The sequence below is a fragment of the Rhamphochromis longiceps genome, linkage group LG4, assembly GCF_057381845.1.
Source record: "Rhamphochromis longiceps isolate RC_006_pf linkage group LG4, R_longiceps_female_GT1.1, whole genome shotgun sequence".
Lineage (NCBI taxonomy): Eukaryota > Metazoa > Chordata > Actinopteri > Cichliformes > Cichlidae > Rhamphochromis > Rhamphochromis longiceps.
Genome location: NC_140560.1, coordinates 25,838,183 through 25,857,450, shown reverse-complemented (window position 1 = coordinate 25,857,450; position 19,268 = coordinate 25,838,183). Strand labels below are relative to the sequence as shown.

The 19,268-nt window shown below is 38.9% G+C and overlaps 2 protein-coding genes across 5 annotated transcripts in view; both read left to right on the top strand.

Moving 5' to 3' along the window:
• The first annotated feature begins 625 nt into the window (after positions 1-625).
• On the top strand, positions 626-6,051 carry LOC146671752 (charged multivesicular body protein 6-like). Its single transcript, XM_085405234.1, has 8 exons — positions 626-853; positions 2,049-2,158; positions 2,429-2,516; positions 2,904-2,990; positions 3,092-3,157; positions 3,395-3,475; positions 5,491-5,566; positions 5,662-6,051. The coding sequence occupies exons 1-8, from the start codon at positions 788-790 to the stop codon at positions 5,709-5,711; spliced, it is 624 nt and encodes a 207-aa protein (XP_085261360.1). The 5' UTR covers positions 626-787; the 3' UTR covers positions 5,712-6,051.
• A 1,210-nt stretch (positions 6,052-7,261) lies between these two features.
• LOC146671751 (BAR/IMD domain-containing adapter protein 2-like) overlaps positions 7,262-19,268 on the top strand; it is a 57,766-nt gene continuing 45,759 nt past the window's right edge. For 3 of the 4 annotated variants that reach the window (XM_085404095.1, XM_085404097.1, XM_085404096.1), the window contains exon 1: positions 7,263-7,493. In XM_085404095.1, coding sequence (XP_085260221.1) covers positions 7,422-7,493 — 72 coding nt within the window. In that variant the 5' untranslated portion in view covers positions 7,263-7,421. Of the gene's footprint in view, positions 7,494-19,268 lie in introns of all 4 variants that reach the window. The other variant, XM_085404100.1, reaches the window with a different exon arrangement.

Below are 19,268 nucleotides of genomic sequence, written 5' to 3'. Positions count from 1 at the left end.
TATGGCTGTTTAACCGTTTTATCTTTGATATTTTTTGTAGATTCAACTAAAGAAATGGGAACTAAATGTTTTTCGCAACATACTGGTGTAACAAAAGTATCTAAAGGTGCCGTTTAAAATGTGCACTTCACGAAACGTCTCTTATGTGTAGACACAACGGCAAACTCTAATGAAAAACTTAGTCTGGCTCCTTGGAAGTAAACTAAAAATAAATAAGAGTTGTCTCTGTTTCCAAGACTTTTGCACAATATTGAGTCATTTAGAATGCTGTCCTCTTATCACATTGCTTAACCTTACTAATGTGAAATAATACAAGAGCTGTCTGTTAATTTCCTGCCTTTATGTTGAGCAAAATCTGCTATTTTTAGAGGAAACGTTTCTTGATTGCTCTCCATGGTGCTGATCCTGGAACCCCCGGAGAGGCGGAAGCTCTCCAAGGTACCAACAGTCCGGCGAGAGTGTTTAACATGTGCCCCCTATACAATCTGCAGTTGAATTCATTTTATCATAGTAATAGGCGCAGCTGTTACCGCACGTACCATGTCACAATATAACAGGAATGAATATCAGAACAACGAGCTCTAATAATCAAGTAATGTAACGCTTCGGATTATACGTCCTGCCTTGCTTGCCGTAGGAAACGCGGAAAACAAAAAGAACTGAGGGCATGGTGTAGTCAGTTAGCCTGTTAGCCATTTTAGGCTAATTACTATCGTACAAAATGTTTAGCAAAAAGTGATATTTTTTGTGTTGATACGGGAGAATGTGGCGGGGATGTGGCTGAATAATGGGAAACGTCTTTGGGAGAAAGAGTCGACCTTCTCGTGTAACGGAGCAGGACAAAGCCATTTTGGTGAGCTGATAGCGGTTATAGCATCCCCGTTATCGGGCTAGTGTTAGGGGTTGCACGGTCTTGTGCTGTGGTCACACGGCGAGATGAATTAATATCGCCCGATGTGCTTACTGTTGGGTTTCTCTGCGACTCGTATCTCGTGAGAACTGTATTCCCCTCCTCCGTTTAGCACAGAATTGGTTTCATAAAATATCTACTGAATGAGTACATCTATTTATAATATGCGACATCAGTTTATGGACCTCTTCCTTGTGTTTTTGTGTCTATTTCTTCGTTACTTTTTTAGTAGATAAAAAAAAAATTGGGTACTCCTGTTTAACTGCTGCTTAAGGCTAATATCTAATATCTAATCAGCCAATTACATGGTAGCAAAGGATGTAAAAGATGAAGCTGTCAGGCAGGAGGCGAAGAGAAAGACCACAATTATGGATATATGAAAGGAGAGCGGAAGAGGATGCAAGAGATCGTCTATGGAGGCAGATCTGCTGTTACATTCCTAAAGGCAGTTCTCTCAAAATGACCTGATGATGACAGAGTTCATAAGCAAATGAGCAGACTCCTTTGAGCTGATGAGAAGATAACAGTAACTACTACTCATTACCACCAAGGTATGCAGAAAAACACATCTTCTGCAAGTTTCAAACAACATCGCAAACCTTGAAGCAGGTGAGGTACAGCAGCTAAGAACAGGAAAATTAGGTTACAGTTCACATGAGCTCACCAAAATTGCACCATAGACACTGAGATAGTAGGGTCAGAATTTGTAAACGACATGAAAGCATTGATCCACCCTCCCCATCTTGTACCAAATGGGCAACATTTAAATGCTGCATCCTCCCTGAGTATTGTAGCTGACTATATCCATGACTCTAAGCACAGTCTATCCTTGTTCTCATGGCTAGTTCCAGCAGAATAATGCGCCATGTCAAAAGCTCAGATCAACTCAAACTGTTTGTTTGATCGTGGCAATGAAGCCACTGTACTCAAATGGCCTTCACAGTCAGCACTGTGATTTGGTGTAACGGGTGGTGCAGATCTGCTGCAACTGTGTGATGCTGTCATGTCAGTATGAACCAACATATTTATCTAACTCATGGCTAGCAAGGTGTACCCAATAAAATGGCAAGGAATGTGTATATTATATTGTTGTTGTTGTTGTTGTTTTTTTCATTTTCTCGTTGGGGATTTTGTCCAGCAACTGAAGCAGCAGAGAGACAAGCTGAAGCAGTACCAAAAGAGAATCACCTTGCAGCTGGAGAAAGAGCGACGTCTAGCAAAGCAGCTGCTACAAGATGGCAAGAAGGAGTAAGCACAAGTCTCGATTTTACACAATATCTACCAGCATGTAGTTACACTACTGTGAATACTGGCAACAATGTAAACAAATGAGGTTTACTTAAATATGGATAATGCTACTTAAAATTTCCCAAGTTAATGACTCCTGCACAGAGTCCGTTTTCTCTTTTGTAATTCAATTTACTTTATTCGGCATGCAGCGGTACACACTGTATTCGTACTGTAAACAAAAGATATTCTTTGCAATATGATGCTTTGTGTTTTCATTTGTTATTGCAGAAAAGCGCTGTTGCTTCTTAAGAAAAAACGGTACCAGGATCAGTTACTAGAAAAGACCGAAAATCAGATTTCAAATCTCGAGCGCATGGTAAGTTTCATAGCATCAGTCCACCAGGCTTTGATATTCAGTGCCAAGGGAGAGTGGACCAGTTCAATTCTGCAGTATTTAACAGTTTCCAAAATAACTGTTAATAATATGATTGCTTAAATGCAAATTGGTCCAAAGTTGAGAAGTCCATTGTGGCCTTAAATTCATTTGTGATACAATACTGTTTTGTGATTACTTGTGATTTGTTACTATATTTCATGCTAATCCAAACCAAAAAATAGTGTAATGTAAAGTGTTTGTTTTAACTCAGTCTCTCTTTAATCACTATTTTATGAGAAAATAAAAGGGACAAATACTATTTGATTTGTTGTTTTGTTTATTTATATTTCATGTAACTATTTTTACAATGTAATTGTTTGTCAACAGGTTCAAGACATTGAGTTCATGCAAATTGAAATGAAAGTCATTGAGGGACTTAAAGTTGGCAACGACTGTCTGAAGAGCATGCATGAGGTAGTGCTTTCCATTGTTTTTCCTGTACTATGCATTTTCAAAATATTTTAATACCACCTTAAGAGTTATAAACATGAGTGTATAATGTAACATTATGACAGATCATGTCAATAGAAGATGTGGAGAGAATCCTGGATGAGACACAGGAATCGACTGACTATCAAAGGGTAAAATGCCTGATGTTTATCAAATATACCTGCACAGAACTATTATTAATACCGGTACTGCATGTATGCCAAAAATCAGCTGAGGTTTGATTAAACTACATGTCCAATAGTAATTATTTCCTTCATATTGTAGTGTATGTTCTGGGATGATACATATCACTTTAAGAGAATTTTTTAAATCAACGATTTAGTTTGTTTGTTTGTTTTTAATTTATTGCTTCATTTATGCACCTGTAGCAAATAGATGAAATGTTGGCTGGAGTCCTGACACAAGAGGATGAGGATGCTGTCTTAGCAGAGCTGGAAGCTATCACTCAGGTGGGTGTTACACTGCATTGTAAACCTTTGTTATTACTAAAAATATTTCCAAAGCATGCATGCTCTTTTGCTGTTATCGCCCCACTTCATCTAATAGTTACGCCCACCAAGGCTCCGAGCGTGACCGCAGCATTCAACTGCTGGCCACTGAGTGCTTCCACTTGAGCAATTATGTGGTTGTGATTCACGGTTAACTCATGCAGGGATATCACACCTAAACTGAACATTGCCATTTAATCTTAAATCTATAGAAATCTGGTTTTTGAAGAGAAGAAAACTGTGTTGCAAACTTAGAAGAAGAATTTTTAAGCTAATTACAATATAAATGTAGCATAATAACACAGTGAATATGAAACAACTGTGGGTATGAATTTGGTTAATTCATTGTGATTAAAACCTCAGAAGATTATTCTTTTATGATGTAATTATTATCCTAAATTACACATTCACATGTCTGTCAAACTACATGCTGTAAATTACTATTTTTCACATTTGTACAAAGACTAGTTTTAAGAATCAGTTTGACACAATTATGCAAATAAAATTGTAGCGCAGTAGATATTATTGTATTTGAAGCTGAATTAAATGTGTTTCTTCTTAAAGACAATTTTTAAATGCATACAAAAATATCCTCCCACACTGCTAGACCTCACTATTGTACAATGAAATCAGTTATACAAACCCAAATACTGCATGAATTACACCAGTGCAAATTTCTCTGTAGATTATCTTTACAAACAGGAAACAAACAAAAAACAACTCCTGAATAGAAAGCTCATTATAAAGATTAACAAGTTGTTTTAAGATGAAAAAAGAAAAATTACCTGAAGCAACAAGAAGCAGAAATTGATTTTAGAAAAAAAAAAAGAGGAATATTATTTTATTTTGAAGGAGCTATAGTGTTTTGGAAACTGTGAAGTATGGTGTAAATGCAAAAAAAAAAAAAAACCTAAAGAGGTAATGCATGGAAACAACATGAGACCTCCCAGAAAATGTCTGTAAGAGGGGCAATTAAAATGAATATATCTGAAAATCAATAGAATCATCTGGGGGAAAAAACAACATCATTTATTGAGCAAAGAAAACTATTTTTTGCAGTTTTGCCTCTGAACACCACCACAGTGGATTTTTAAAAGATTTTTAGAAGGTTTAATATGAGGCCAAAAGAAATATCGGTGAAACTGAGAAAGGCCATCAGGCTAAAAGAACACAATAAATCTATCAGACATATGAAAAGGAGACAATGTTATGCCATGTAGGGGTGTCAGTGGATCTGGGCCACTAGTGTTAATTGATGATGTGCCTGCTGATTGAAGTAGTAGGAATATTTCTGAAGTGTACAGCGCTGTACTCTCTGCTCAGATGCAGGCATATACTGCAAAACTGACTGCAGCACATAGATAATGACTCGAGCATATATGTCCAAGCTTACTACAAAAGCAGCACAAGAGTTTCTCAAGGCAAAGAAATGAGATATCCTTCAATGACCAAACGTGTGACCTGATCCCACCACAACATAGCTTTACAGTTACTAAATGCAAACCTGGATGCAGAACATGCCACAGCAGAGGATTTAAAGGAAAGAAACAAAGCATTTTGTTGATGTCCGTGGGTTCTAGACTTCAGGCAGTCTTTTGCTGCAATGGCTTTTTAGACAAGTATTAGAAACAGTCCTTATATTTAAAATTATGTTGGTTTATGTGACTAATTTTGAGTCTAGGAAAATGGAGGTTTGTGCATAAAAATGGATGTAATTCCTAGTTAATGGCATACTGTTTGCTGTACTTCAATCACAAATTGATTTCTAAAAAAATCTAAAATCCCTTGTTCTGGTGTGCAGAGCCAAAATGTCAAAAACTGTCTTTGTCCAATATATTATGCACCTAAACTAAAATTAAAATAAAATCGTTGTGCAACTTTTTGTAGTACTGCTTTGATAATAAGTCCACAAATTTTTCAGCTTTTCAGGAACTAAATATGTCAGCTGGCTTTCGTAATCTCTCTTTCTGAAACAGGAAGAAGACGTAGCACTTCCAGAGGTCCCCAGTGAACCAATACCAGAGGTGTCAGAAGCAGCTAAAGCAGAGCCAGGTACATCTAATCTTTCACTCAACAAATCATTCCTTAAACAACCATAAATTAGTGTTTGACGTCACACTATTTTATTTTGATTTTGTGTTTTCTAGAGAGGCGAGAAGCAAAGAGCAAGCCAGACAGAGAGCTGTTGGCAGCCTAGTAGACTGAATGTGTGGTCTGTATCCAGTGTTAAGCTGCATAAAGAGGTGGATTTCTTTTTTTTTCTGGGATTTGGTATGTGAACACGGGACCTGCACACATCAGTGCATCTTCACACAATTTACAGCATCAGCACTGTCTGTACTTGGTTCACCGCTCCACTTAAGTCATGCATAAAGTGAAATATTCTATTTCTCTGTGTCTGATTTGGTTAGGAAGAGAAGTGTTGCATTGTAGCTGTTATTGTAGAATAACAGGAGTTTTTAGATGTCTTACACATTATTTACAGCTTTACATATTAAATTGAGCTGTGGGAACAAACGCTGTCCTGTCTTTATTTGTCCACAACTGATTATTTTTTGTCTTTCTTGTAATTTTTATAAAATGAAAAATTAATAAAAATAATAAATACCAGTGAAAATATGCACCATACTTTCTCCAGAAGGGGGCACTCCTCACTTGTGTTTTTCTACACCGCACTCCACATAACAGGTGTCTTCATTTAGAGTGCCCTTAGTGTGTACTTGTTGAAAGAAAATCAAAATCTCATGTTGCTAATATGTGGGTGATGTTTAGACAAGGAAGAAAATATAGTATTTACAATCTGACACTAAGCAGCAATTAGACACTAATTAGCATGTACAATGCAGCTAACACAAATTATCCTATGAGGAAAAACAGCACCTATGGTGTAACAGGTACAGTGCGACTTCCCTAAAGCCTCATGTAATAGTAGGCATACTTGAGGCAGATTTACGTGGTGTATAATGGCTTTAATCGGAGGAATATGGCTTAAATTCACCACACTGAGACTCTATCATTTATTACTGATTACTGGTGCGCATGGAGATAAACTGGCAGGATGATCCCACTACTTTAACCAGCTGTTCATGCTTAGTCATATATGTTTATAGGTTAAGGTATATGCTAGGTCCTATTGTGCATAACTCTACCAAGCTTATCATTGTAAACACTGGAGCGATATGAATAGATAAACATACATATTTTAAAATACATGGAATTTGTGGCTACGAGAACGAATTTGCCTCAAATATTTAGTAATGGTAGAGATTTAGGGGGCGGGCTCTAAATCTGCATTTTGACAAGATGGTGCTGCGTTCTATTACCGTGGGAAATAATGTTTTTAACCGTTTAGTATAACAAAAACACGTCGCGCAACGTAGTAGAAATTTCGTTATGTGACTTTCATTGCCATGATAACGTAGGCTACCATGACAGCCTTTAATAATTGTTTGGGTTTTTAAATTTTATACTTTTGGGGGATAAAAGCCCTCCCTTCATATTTTCTCATTCTTGTTTACCCCTAATCTATACGTCCGAATGTATTAGATTTTACTTTTAAACTTGTAAACAAAAGGTGGAAAATGTTATACTATGTTATACTTCTTTTGTTTAAATCTTCGCATCGCACACAGTGTTTAAGAGATTGCGAAAAAAATAAAATAAAATAAAGGAAGCCCAACAAAAATCAGAACTTCCGAGTAGACCGTAAAGGCAGCATCGGACTGTCAGCTGTGGAGAGAGAAGGTGTGTTTAGTTAGTGGGTTTCGGGAGCGCAGAGCCACTCGGTGTCTTATCTCGCCTGTTGTTAGCTCGCACTCGTGCATTTACCCGTCTCTCCCCTGTTTTTTTTTTTTTTTTTTTCCCTTTCTCTCCGCGGATACACGTTTAAAGTAAAAAAACAACGTTTATGGTCCTGGCTGAAGATTTCACCATGTCTCGCACAGACGAGGTTCACCGTTTGACGGAAAATGTCTACAAGGTAAGGTTCAACTAATTAATAAAGTTCGGAGGTATATACGAGCATGTAATTTCAGCCGCAAAGTAAGCACTGCAGCGGCAAAATGAATTTGATCTTTGTATAGTTTTGGTCAAGATGCATTCAAAACCCATTTTTTTAAATCATCGATGATCCCTTAAGGGAGAGGCGCCGAAACGCAGCAGGTTACTATTATTATTATTTTTTATTTTTCACTTGATCAAAAATAATGTATTTTCCGCCTCCCTGTACTTTTGCGTTCCACCACAACTTAAGGCAACACCTTTCCATCAAAACTGCAAAATCAAAGTCACTCACTCTTGCTATTCCTGCTCCTTGGCCTGTTGCATGAGTAGCCTACACCTATAGCGGTCTGCTTGAAGGTAGTGTGAGCTGTTCGTTGGTTAACTACTGGTTATTGAGCACAGCCTGCTGAAACATTAACATACTGCATTCCAGAAGTCGGTGCTCGAGTGGCACAAAAGCCTAAGCATCCTGTTGCAACAAGTAAATATTTGCCTCTTCAAACCTGTTCTTCTTAAAACTCCATGTGAACTGCGTTTGATTGCAAAGCCTCAATTCTGGGAAAGACACATTCTAGGTAAAAAATGAATGGAAGCGATTGCACCATCTAAGCCCACCATTTATTTTTTTAGCTTTTTTCATGTCTCAGTATTTTTAATGCAAAACTTGTCTTCAAATTCTTTTTGTAGAAACAGCAATGGGTTGGATTTACAGCTGTATACTAAAGAAGAGCACCTGATGACAGAATAATAAGGAAATTTGCCATTTATCATCTACCAGTGCTTTCCCCTGTTGGTGTATACATGGCTGGAATGCTCATTTGATTATAGAAGTGGTTGATGAATAACTTAAAAGAGCTAATGCCCTAATCATGCGCTTGTTTTCGTGCTGATTGCTTTATAATTTATTAAACCTCACTGCAGGCTTTGTTTAACAACCTTTGCCATGGTTTAGAGTTGCAGCCAGTAATGGAATGTCAACATAATCTCACCGTATGATGGCTTGCTCCTGTGTCTGCTCTGTAATATTCTTGGGTTTCCTTAATGACTTAGGCCTGCTTGAGGTGGTCTCTATCTTATATCTGTATATATATCTAGGTATTGATACGTGTAATAACCTAAATATACTCTATCGCTAGCTGTTTCCATGCAAAGCATAAGCCAGCAGAAGTTTTGCGAAACCCATGAATGAGTCAAGACGAGCTGTTCTGATACCTATAGGGAATTGAGGTATCAGAAATGAGCAGACATCTAGGGGTTCTTAGAGCCATAAATTGAAGTAAATGTTCCCAGCACTGGTTCCAAGTTTACCTGAATGCCCTTTATCATATGGGGTTTATACAAGTGCTTATTTCCTGCAAATGTTGGTAAATCAGTCCCTCCATAAAAGGGGGAAGAAAGAAATGCTCCAGATTCCCGAGTTCTTTGGGGAGAACAGACCCCTCTGCAGATTTTGGTGCTCATTCAAGTAAAAGCCCAGCAGTGAGTCTCTGTCTCTGGGGTGAAAAAACCCTGTCAAAGCCCTGACAGTCCAACACTGATGGGCAGTAGAGTGGCGAAAGAGAGTCCCACTTCCAACACTGGGGAACTGACCCAGTGGCAAAAGCCAGGAGGTCAGAGAGTGAGTGTTATCTATAGTCACTGCTTCTTTGGCACTTTGTCATGCTTTTTTCACCAAACCTTGCAGCATAAAAGCAAGTTTCGTACTGTTTCTTTAATATTTCAAGAGTTCAGTGTGACCCATATCTCAGTGAGGGGAGAAACACGAGTCTTTTACTGTATACTGCGTGTTGTTAATGCAGTAGAGCTGCAGTGATGAACTGAGTTAACAGTCAGAAATTATTCCACAAGTATCTGTGTTATTGTGTGTTATTGTCTTTATTCTGGTCATCCTTGAAACACAACTCTAGATATTGTCTGCCTCTCTATAAGATGATTAAGACTAGCTTTGGGTATATGTTAACAGACACTTTTGCATGTTTTTAAGACATTATTATTTGATCCCGTCCTATGACCTTTAATTTTCACAAAGAAATGCAGTTTCAAATTTTTATAGTAGTTTAATTTTTGTGAGAAACAGAATATCATCCAAAAATCCAGGAAAAAAGCAAGTATTTGATCCAGTGCAACCCACAAAGAATTATGTCTCCTAATATACAGATAGCTATGTGCTATTTTTGTGGTACACGGATTACAATTAATCGATAAATGATCTAAACTTTTTATGAGTATAAAGCTGACCTGTCCTCTGAATCAGCTTCTTCCAGTCCAACATCTCTGCCAGTATGGGCAAGAGCAAAGAGCTCTCAAAGGATATTAAGAACAAGACTGTAAACCTGCACAAGGCTGCAGCGGTCTAAAAGACCATCAACAAGAAGCTTGGTGAGAAGGTGACAAGTTTTGCTGTGACTATTTGGAAATGTAAGAAATACAAAATGACCGTCAATTGCCCTCAGTCTGAAGATCTTGCCTCACAAGGTGAGGAGGATCTTGCGAAAGCCGGCAGACACAGAAGGCAGTTGGGACCACAATCGCCAAGAACACCACTGGAAATACATTATGCCTAGTGGACTCATATTTGCAGCACCCATAAGGTCTCCCAGCTCAAGAAGGCACATGTTTAGGACCATTTTAAGTTTCAAGTGAACATCTGAATGATTCAGAGAAGGCTTGGAAGAAAGTGCTGTGTATGACCCAGAGAACACCAACTTCAAGGAGATGGAAACATTATGCTTTGGGGCTGTTGCTTCGTGGCTGGGTCTTCCAGCATGACAACAATCGAAACACACTGCCAAGGCAACAAAGGAGTGGCTTGCTTAGAAGCACATCATAATCATGGACTGGCCTAGCAAGTTACCAGACTTCAGTCCTCCTCAGTAGAAAATCTTTGAAGAACCTTAAAGGATTTAGAGTGTTTCTATAAAGAGGAGTGGGCCAAAATCCATCCTGAAACATGTGAAAACCCAGTGACCACCAAGTGCTACGTCATATGTTGCTTGGAGATCAAATGCTTATTTCACTAAATGACAGAGAAGTCAGTTTATAGCATTTATTTAATTTAATGTGGGGTTTTGTTCTAGATTTTTGCTTGGTATTCTGTGTCTCCCCATTTAAAGGAAACTGCTATGAAAATTGGAGACTTATCTTTTCTTGAAAGTGAGCAAACTTCCTAATTCAGCAGGGGGTCAAATAATTATTCCATTGACTGTATATGTGGCACAATCATTGTTTAATCAAGACAAAAAAAATTGAGTTGGATCAGTTATAAAAATTTTATTAACCATAGTTTACACTCAAAATAATGCAGTAATCAGCATGTTTCAGCACTTGAATCTACTGTTATGAGTTAAGATGCAAAATTACACATTGCCTGAGGCTGAAATGCAGACTGTCATCTTTAATTTCAGGGGAGTTTCAGCCAAACTGATGAAACAGTACAAGTCATGGCTTCTGTTACAGGATTAGATTAAAATGATAGAAAATGGATGCCTGAAAGTGCACAGAGGTAAATGGAAACTTCATCCACCGTATGATCACTGGCTTGGAAAGAAATACATAATGATTGAATATTTCTTTGTGTTTTGCTGAGTAAGAGTCAAACTTGGAATCTCAAATTGTTGTTTTTCATGTTAGACCTTTTTTGTGCTAATTGCCTGTGGTGATTGAACATGAATAGTTTTGTGCACCTCCAAGCGATAAACACAAAAATAATTGCTTTAACTTCCAAAACCTTGTAACCCTGCTTATCTCTCTGGTCTGTACATATCAGACAGCAGACAATAGTTGTTTGTCTGATTTGCAAGCAAACAACTCCTGAGGAAGAGAAAATGTTTAAAAAAATATGCAGAGACTGTAAAGTCATTGTAGTCAGCAGCTGGGCAGATACCGAGTAATCACTAGGGAGGTGAGGGGGGTAACTGCGCTGCTGTGAGTCATGTTAGCCCAGTTGAGAGTGTGTGTTTAACAGGGCTGGAACTGTAGGCATGGTGAGAGCAAGAGTGGGGATTCTGCATCTCACTCTGAGTATTGTTCCTTCAGCAAAGGGCAGAGACACTCCTTACTTTCCAGAGATGACTTTATCTTAATCAACAAGGGAGTCAACTCTGTAAACCCAGCAATCCCTGCATGATCCTCCATGACTCACTTCAATTCTCCTCCCTCACGTAGACTGGCAGTTCCAGACGAGGTGACTGGTATATAGTCATTCCTGTGCTGACACAGGGAGACAGATACTTAAGACTGACACTCAGCGCTTGCATGTTTGAGAACGTCTGTGTCTGCACTGCTGTCATCTCCACCAGCTGGTCATGCCACCGGCTGCCTGTGAAAGGTGGTGGCCTAGATCAAGCCTCTTAGCATGCCGCTGGATCAAGTCTCAGACTGACCTGGCTCGGGAGGAGGGGAGGACAAGATGAAGTGAATAAACAGATTAGAGCAAGCCTGAATGCAGCTTCGAAAGAACAGAGCTGTGTGCTAAGCCAGTCAATAGTGCAACCTCTTAACTGCTAACATTATATGCTGCTCTCCTGAAGAATAAATAACATGGACGTTTACATCAAAGCTAAACGCCCCGTGGAAGAATGTAACTTTTTCTTGTATTTCTTCACCCTTTGTCACAGAAAGTATTGCGTGTTCTGCCCCTGATACAATGCAGTGCAGGTTTTGAACACACCCTGACAGGTAAGGAAATAAAAGGGTGTGGCTCATCACCACTAGCCCTCAGGACAGCGCCGTTTTCCCATGGAACACCACTCCCTAAATGTCAACACAGCCCGGAAGCCAGTAGATGCCATTTTCTCAAATGTCTGTTATGAATGTGGCAAAATAGTCGTTTGACGTTAAGTGGATCAAGCGCGTTCTGCAGTGCGCTCTTGTTATTTGATCTTCATTTTGTGGTTGCCTGATAGCGGCTGCAGTATGTCTGATTAAAGAAAAAACCCTCATCTGAAATGTAGTTTCTCTGCCTAAAAGACATCTTGTTATGTAATAGGTTTCTCTCTCAGTTGCAATATTGTCGTGACATTCACTACACTCAAATGAATGTTACTCTGGTGATGATAAGAGAACTACAGTTTCACCACAATCTCATGTGGGAGATCTGAACAGGTGGTCTCTTAGCAACAACGTGCCATTATTCTTATGTGTTTCTGTCATATCATTGTGCTAAAAGACTTGCAGTTGGTGAAGGGCTAGAGAAGGCGTGTGAGAGGGAGGAATAGCGATAGAAGGATAGTATTTTATTTTATTTTTCAAATATGGACATGTTTATTTCAGAAAGGGAATAAAAGGAGCTATAGAGCTAATGAAATGCTTACTAAAAGCCCCAGAAAGGATCTAGTGTAAACCAGCCTCTTTGATGTATATACAGTGCTGTGTGTCGTTTGTTTGGTCTTACAATAAGAAGTTGTCTGGAGCTGCATAAGTGAAAATGCCATATATTGTTTTATTTGCCTTTTTCCTTGCCGCACGTTAAATAAGGCACCACTTGTCTTATAAAATGCAATTTAAAGGAGTTTAAAATGACTTGTGCTTCTGAACATCTGCCCCCAGAATATAGTGTTTCAACAAGTTTATTCCTGTGGTGCCTAGGGCCTTGAAAAGATTGCATTATGCACTGCAGGAGATATCATAACATTCATTGCCTTTGGAACAGCAGATTTGTTCCCTGTGCCTTTGACTGCGATGCTGAGAGAGGACTATTGCTCCACACACCCACCTTCTCTGCACGTCTGGGGGCGGATGGTTTAGAGACATTCTCTTTTCTTTTACTCATCATTGCTTTTTTTTGTTTTTTCCAAGGGCATAGACTGGCGATGCTGACTGCTAAATCCAAAGCTACACTCCAGTGACTCAAACATGCTTCATGACAATCACTGATCATTAAGGTTGATTTGAAGTCACCCTGTTAGCATGGCTACTCTCCCGAATGTAGAGGATAGAAAGAAAATGTAAAAGAATATAGAAGGATTTTGTTTATTTTAGAAAAATAAAGCGTTAAAGTGTTGCCAGTGAAGAAGAAGAAGAGATGAAGAGAAGGAAAAATAGATGGAGACATTCCACATCCTTGTTGAAATAGTCCGTAATTACTGTGGAGGGTGAAGCTGTAATTACACAGACAGAAAGAGACACAGAGACAGAAAATTTCAGTTCGTACTGTGTCAATGGACACAATGGTCTTGCATTGATGGGCCATGAACTAGAGTTAACATGCCTGTGGCCGCTCTTACTCTATGCATCTGTGGCAAATGCTGCTACTTTCAGTAGGATTGGCTACACTACACCCACAAGGCCAGCTCAACAGGCAGCCACAGTGCTCTTCTGAGCCCCAAGCCAGTTGTACTTATGAGCAGAAAGTCAGTAATGCTGCATGGATACCCAGATGGTTTGAATGTTCCTTTAGGTGAGAACATTTTGACGCAGCCAAATTTTGCCATTTGGATATAAAATGAGTAATGCAGCAGATTTGCTGCTCTGCCACTGTAAACTTTCTTTTTTTTTTTTTGTAGCATTCAAAAGACCTTTATCTATATCCATCTATATCTCAGAATGTACATGTATCTCAATGAATCAGCATCAAAACAAAACCAAAAAAAAATCTGTGGCAAAACAATGCCACCCACATGTTATTTTCAAATTAATCAAGCACTTAGTTGACTGACACTGTGGGAAGCTTAAATGGGAAATTTGCAGTTTCAGTTTGTTTAGGTGTTTTCTTTCTGTTTTGGAATGTGGAGAAACTGGAGTGTTACAGGTAGTTCTGTAGCAGTAGGATGCTTGCACAGTACAACACATGTTTTTCATTGTATTTATTTGTTTCTTCATTTTTATAGAATTGCCCGCAAGCTTTCAAACTGATGTGCAAAAATGTTAATTTCCTATACAGCCAGCCAGTGACGTAACCTAAAATACAATGAAAGATTTTCTCAGATTCAACATTTTCTATTTTTCAATTTGAAAGCTAAAATCATATTTTGAGGGATTTGTGGGAAATGCATCCCTTTCCTCCACAAAAGGAAAAGGATCTTTTGCTGGTAAAAGAAATAAAGCTAGCAAATAAGTCTGGTCTCGGTTGCTGTGGTAACCAGTGTCTGCACTGAGTTAGTTGAATGGTTGATGCTGAGGTGGATGAGGGGGTCACACTAGCTGCAGATGACAGAAAAGCAAACAAACACAGTAAATAGTTGGTCTCTGGTGTGTATGTTATTTGTCCGGCGGAGACAGAAGGGGACATTTCAGTTTAAAGGTGAGGAAAAGACAAAGTAATTGTTTGTAGAGGGCTTGGTTTTTCCTACTCAATCTGAGACCCCTTAGAGACAATTATGGACCCCAAAAGAGTCTTAAAAAAAACTCATGTCTGCTCTGTTATACTGAAATTTGCCAAAGTGCCTTTTCGTGACTGATATTTACAGTAGGGGCCATCTCCAACCTGACAAACCCTTTTATTTCTGTGTAGCATGCAAGGCATTATCATTGAATTGTTGCAAACCCTGACTGAGTTCACAAATACAGCACACAGGAACTGCTGATATTTACCCTCTGCGCTGCAAGTTAATAAGAGTATAGTACAAATCATAAATTCCCCGTTTTATTCCCATCTTACCAGGAGCATGTTTACATGACAGAGGATGGAAAGTAGGCTACTGTTGGCAAGAAGCGATGTATGATTTATAGGCTTTTTTGCAACAGTTTATTTTCAGTGTTTACATAGTTCCTGACATGAGTCTTTTTGGACTAATGACCATGACTGTAGACCTGCATGAAACCCATTTCCACTGTTTATGTTCACAATAAAAATAAAACGTATTCAAAAAATTGGATGACATTTAATACAAGCGTCTAAACCTGCACTGGGTTGTTTCACTACATTTGAAATTTTTAGAAAAGGTAAACGGCTTGTGTGGCACAGCAACATCATTATCTGTGACATAAAAGCCAGCGCTGAAACTGTCAGGAGTTGTTGCAACCAAAGCACATTGTTATAGGAAGAACGTCTCTGTTCTATTTTATATCGATGCCTGTGTTTGACATGAGTGATGCGCAACACTTGAGTGTGCACGCTTCCATAACAAAGGAATGGAGGAGCTGTTTTTGAAGTCTACAAACTTTTCTTTTTTTCTGCTCATAATGTTAAAGTTTTCTCCCTTCAAGAGAACTTGGAAAGGACACACGCATTCATGTGGTATTCTGAGATTTGATTTTTACCTTGGCTTCCACTGAGAGCACATGATGTACCTTCTGCAGCATTAGTAAAGCTTTAAGTATGCGAAACTGCGAACTGGCCATTGGCATCTGCTCAAAGCGTATACCTCTGACATAAGCGCATGCTTTGCATTGTTGTTTGCAGTTTACTGTGTTTCAGATTTACAGTAGCTCTTCAGTTAGTCTTTAGAGTCCTTGTACTTCACAGTCTCTTGATAAGTGCTGGGAATGTCACTGTACTGTAGGGCTTTGATGCTTTGAAGTCTTAACTTCTTTTTAAATCAAATGATAAAACTGCCCATCCTATCTGAGTATACGCAAGAAGTCAAAACACTCAGTTGTCTAATTTTAAGTGTGACGTTTAAATGGAATTTACTTTCTTCTAGTGAAATGTGATGAAGTTTGGAATGCATTCCCTTAGACATGTGTCCTATTTCCAATATGCCAACTGTCTCATTAGTTCTAACACCAAAAAAATGATTTCTGATAAGCTGTGACCAGCCTTAGCACCAAATTGACTGGCTTAGGAGAAAAACCCAGGATGGCATAGCATAAACAACCAGAATACCCTCTGACAGGTACCCAGATATATTCAAATCCAGCACCACTGCTACAATCACAGATTCTTTTTTTAAAATTTTTAGCTAACTTAATTGTCTAAAGATTTCATTTGTACCTTGATTCATGGGTCGATGTGACAATGAAAGGAAACGTATATGAAAAGAAAAATCCCTGTTAAACAGTCTGGGTTTCGTGACCACACTGTAGAGACATCGTTTGGCCAGCAAGGGGTTTTCTCCCAAGAAATGATTTAGTCAAGGTCCCGTCTGAGGTGTACGGTCTTGAGCCCATCATGTTAATAATCATTCAGTGCACTCAGCTAGACTGGAGATCACACTGGAGCCAAAATATTTGGTCCTAGTACACTAATTAGTTCAGGTATCAGTTGCCCTCCAGCTGAGACTCATTCTTTGCTTATGCACCCTCATTATTAAGAAAGAGAAAGGCAAATGGCATTTTTGCCACTAGTCAGTCCACACAGTATCCACTTTCTTAACATTCTTCCCTAATAACATCAGCAGCTCTGGCAGCTTCTTTCGGCTCTCATCATGTGATAGGTCCTTACAGTCCTCACAAATGCAGTAAATGGCAGATTCAGCGTTCATGTGATCTGGGCATTTATGTATTTATTAAATTTTTTTTTAGGCCTGTGACAAGTTGCTATGTTGAAGAGGAAGTGAGAAGGAATGAGAGAGGGGAGGGTGAGAGGGAACAGATGATGGCTTCCTGGCTTCTGATTGCGCGTGATTCCCCCTGGTTCTAATCAGCTGGTGTTAGTTTCAAATTGCCCCCTTTGCATGTCATTACAATGTTTGTGTGCGTAGGTGTGTGTGTGACAGAGGAGAACAGAGTGAGCAGAGATGAATGAATGTCCCATAATTTGAATCTGCCATCTAGATGCATCGACCTTGTTTCGATTGTTGCTGCTATGGTGAGGGGAAACATTGATTTGTTTAGTGCGCAGAAAGAAATCATTTTTTACGTCGCCTAATAAAGTTTTCCTCTAATCCTCCTTTATACATGTACTCATGCACGCCACAGTTCTCTGTATTCTCCCTGTCTCACCTCTGCAGCACAGCTGGGTGTCAAAGAGATCTGATTAATTTTGCAGGAGACATTAGTCTGCCCTCCTTTGATTGTCTCCCTTAATTTTTTGCTCCGAGTGCTGATAATGAATTCAATCAGTCTTCGTGTAGGCAGTGACAAAATGAGCAGACTCTTCCTCTCAGAAAAGGAGAAAATGACTCGAGCCTTGACTTATTTCTTATTTTATGAATTCTTTAATTAGAAGATGATACAACGAGTTTGAAAAGAGGGGGATACAGTAGCCGATTATACACCTTTTCTTCGTAATTCATAGAATATTTCATCCTCACAGTTTTCTATTCAGTCATCTACTTGATAGCTCTCTCTCTCTCTCCCTCCCTGCCTCTCTGTCGCACAACCTTAAGTGTCTCCTGGCCCCATTTCCCAATTAGCTGTCACAATTAGGGTAACAATGTAGCACAAGAGAACTGGGATGACAAATTTAGCAACAATGGGAAGAGATGAAGAAAGAAACTACCTCACTTTTTTTCCACTTCTTCACTTCCCTTAACTACATGTCATTTAAGTTCTATTGTAATTCATGTCTCTTATATAATAGTTATATCAGTAGCTAATCGCATAATACTGTAAATTGGCTCCATAGCTGCATGCATTACTGTCTGTTTATAGAGTGTGTGTGTGTGTGTGTGTGTGCGCGTGCGTGCGTGCGCGCGTGCGTGCGTGCGTGCGTGTGTGCGTGCGTGCGTGTGTGTGTTCGGAACGTGGAAGAAAAGGCAGCTAGGCTTGTGTCACATACCTTTGGCCTCTTCAGTGGGAGAATGTTCTGTAATGATGCTGTACTGGGCCTAGCTTTTTTTTTTATGTAATCCTCCCACCAGTTTTAAACACCACCACTCTTTATTATAACCACTTGTATCAATGTAGGTGTGTGCACGAGTACACACACATGTATTTGTGAATTTGTGATACACACGTTTGTGTAACCTCTTCAATGAGATGCACTGAATAATTTAGGAATAAATATTTTCTTAGCAAGGTCCTGAGGGTTGTCTTTTATCTTCCCAGAGGTAGAACAAGCAGGGATACAATTTGTATTGAGGTGCTATGTGAACTTGAGATAAGGTTCTCAACCAATTATATTTGTATCCTTTGAGTGTGTTAGTCTAACAGAGCCGGGGGGAGAACATTAGAATAATTTATAATATGCGTTTTACTATTGTTTCATCGTAACTTTGCAATAAGTTTATTTAAAACAATTATTTTTATTAAAAAATAAAATAAGTAAGGAGACTGAAGAGTAAGCAGACCACTGAAGAGTCTGTAGGACGTTGTTGCCTTGTGTGTGCTTGTATCTGTATAAGAACAAAGTTTCTCACTGTATTGTTGTTCCACGGTGCACTGTAGACTTACCATGAGTCCATTTTAATTGACAGCTAGACTCAGTCAACAGAAGAGGAGGAGGACTCTAAAAGGCTGTGACTTCTGATTTTAGCCAAACAATATAGGATCCTGAACAACTCTTACTGGTACACTGGTAGTGTTGCTCTGACCACAGCAAATGCTAAAAAACTTCATATGTTGTGCAGAGATTTGTGGGTTTCTAAAATAAAGCTATAGGAGTGGGGTATAGCTTCAAAATTATATTACAATATTTCCAGAAAATTTGGAAGAAAAATATTTAATCTACTGAGCAATGTAACCTCAGTAGTGTAAAGGGTTTTTTTTTTTTCCAATGAGCTACTGTCATTGATGTCAGACTACCTAATTTGAAGTGTGAATTTTCTTAAACAAGGTGCCAGCTGCAGCGGGTTTATAGTGCAGTAGTAGTGATACAGCAATATATCCGATGACACAGTCAAGTCAAACATAAACACAAAAGTAGCAAGGAATTTATATCCACCGCCCTCTTTCCCTGGTATATGGAGCACAACTAGTGAGCATTCCAGCG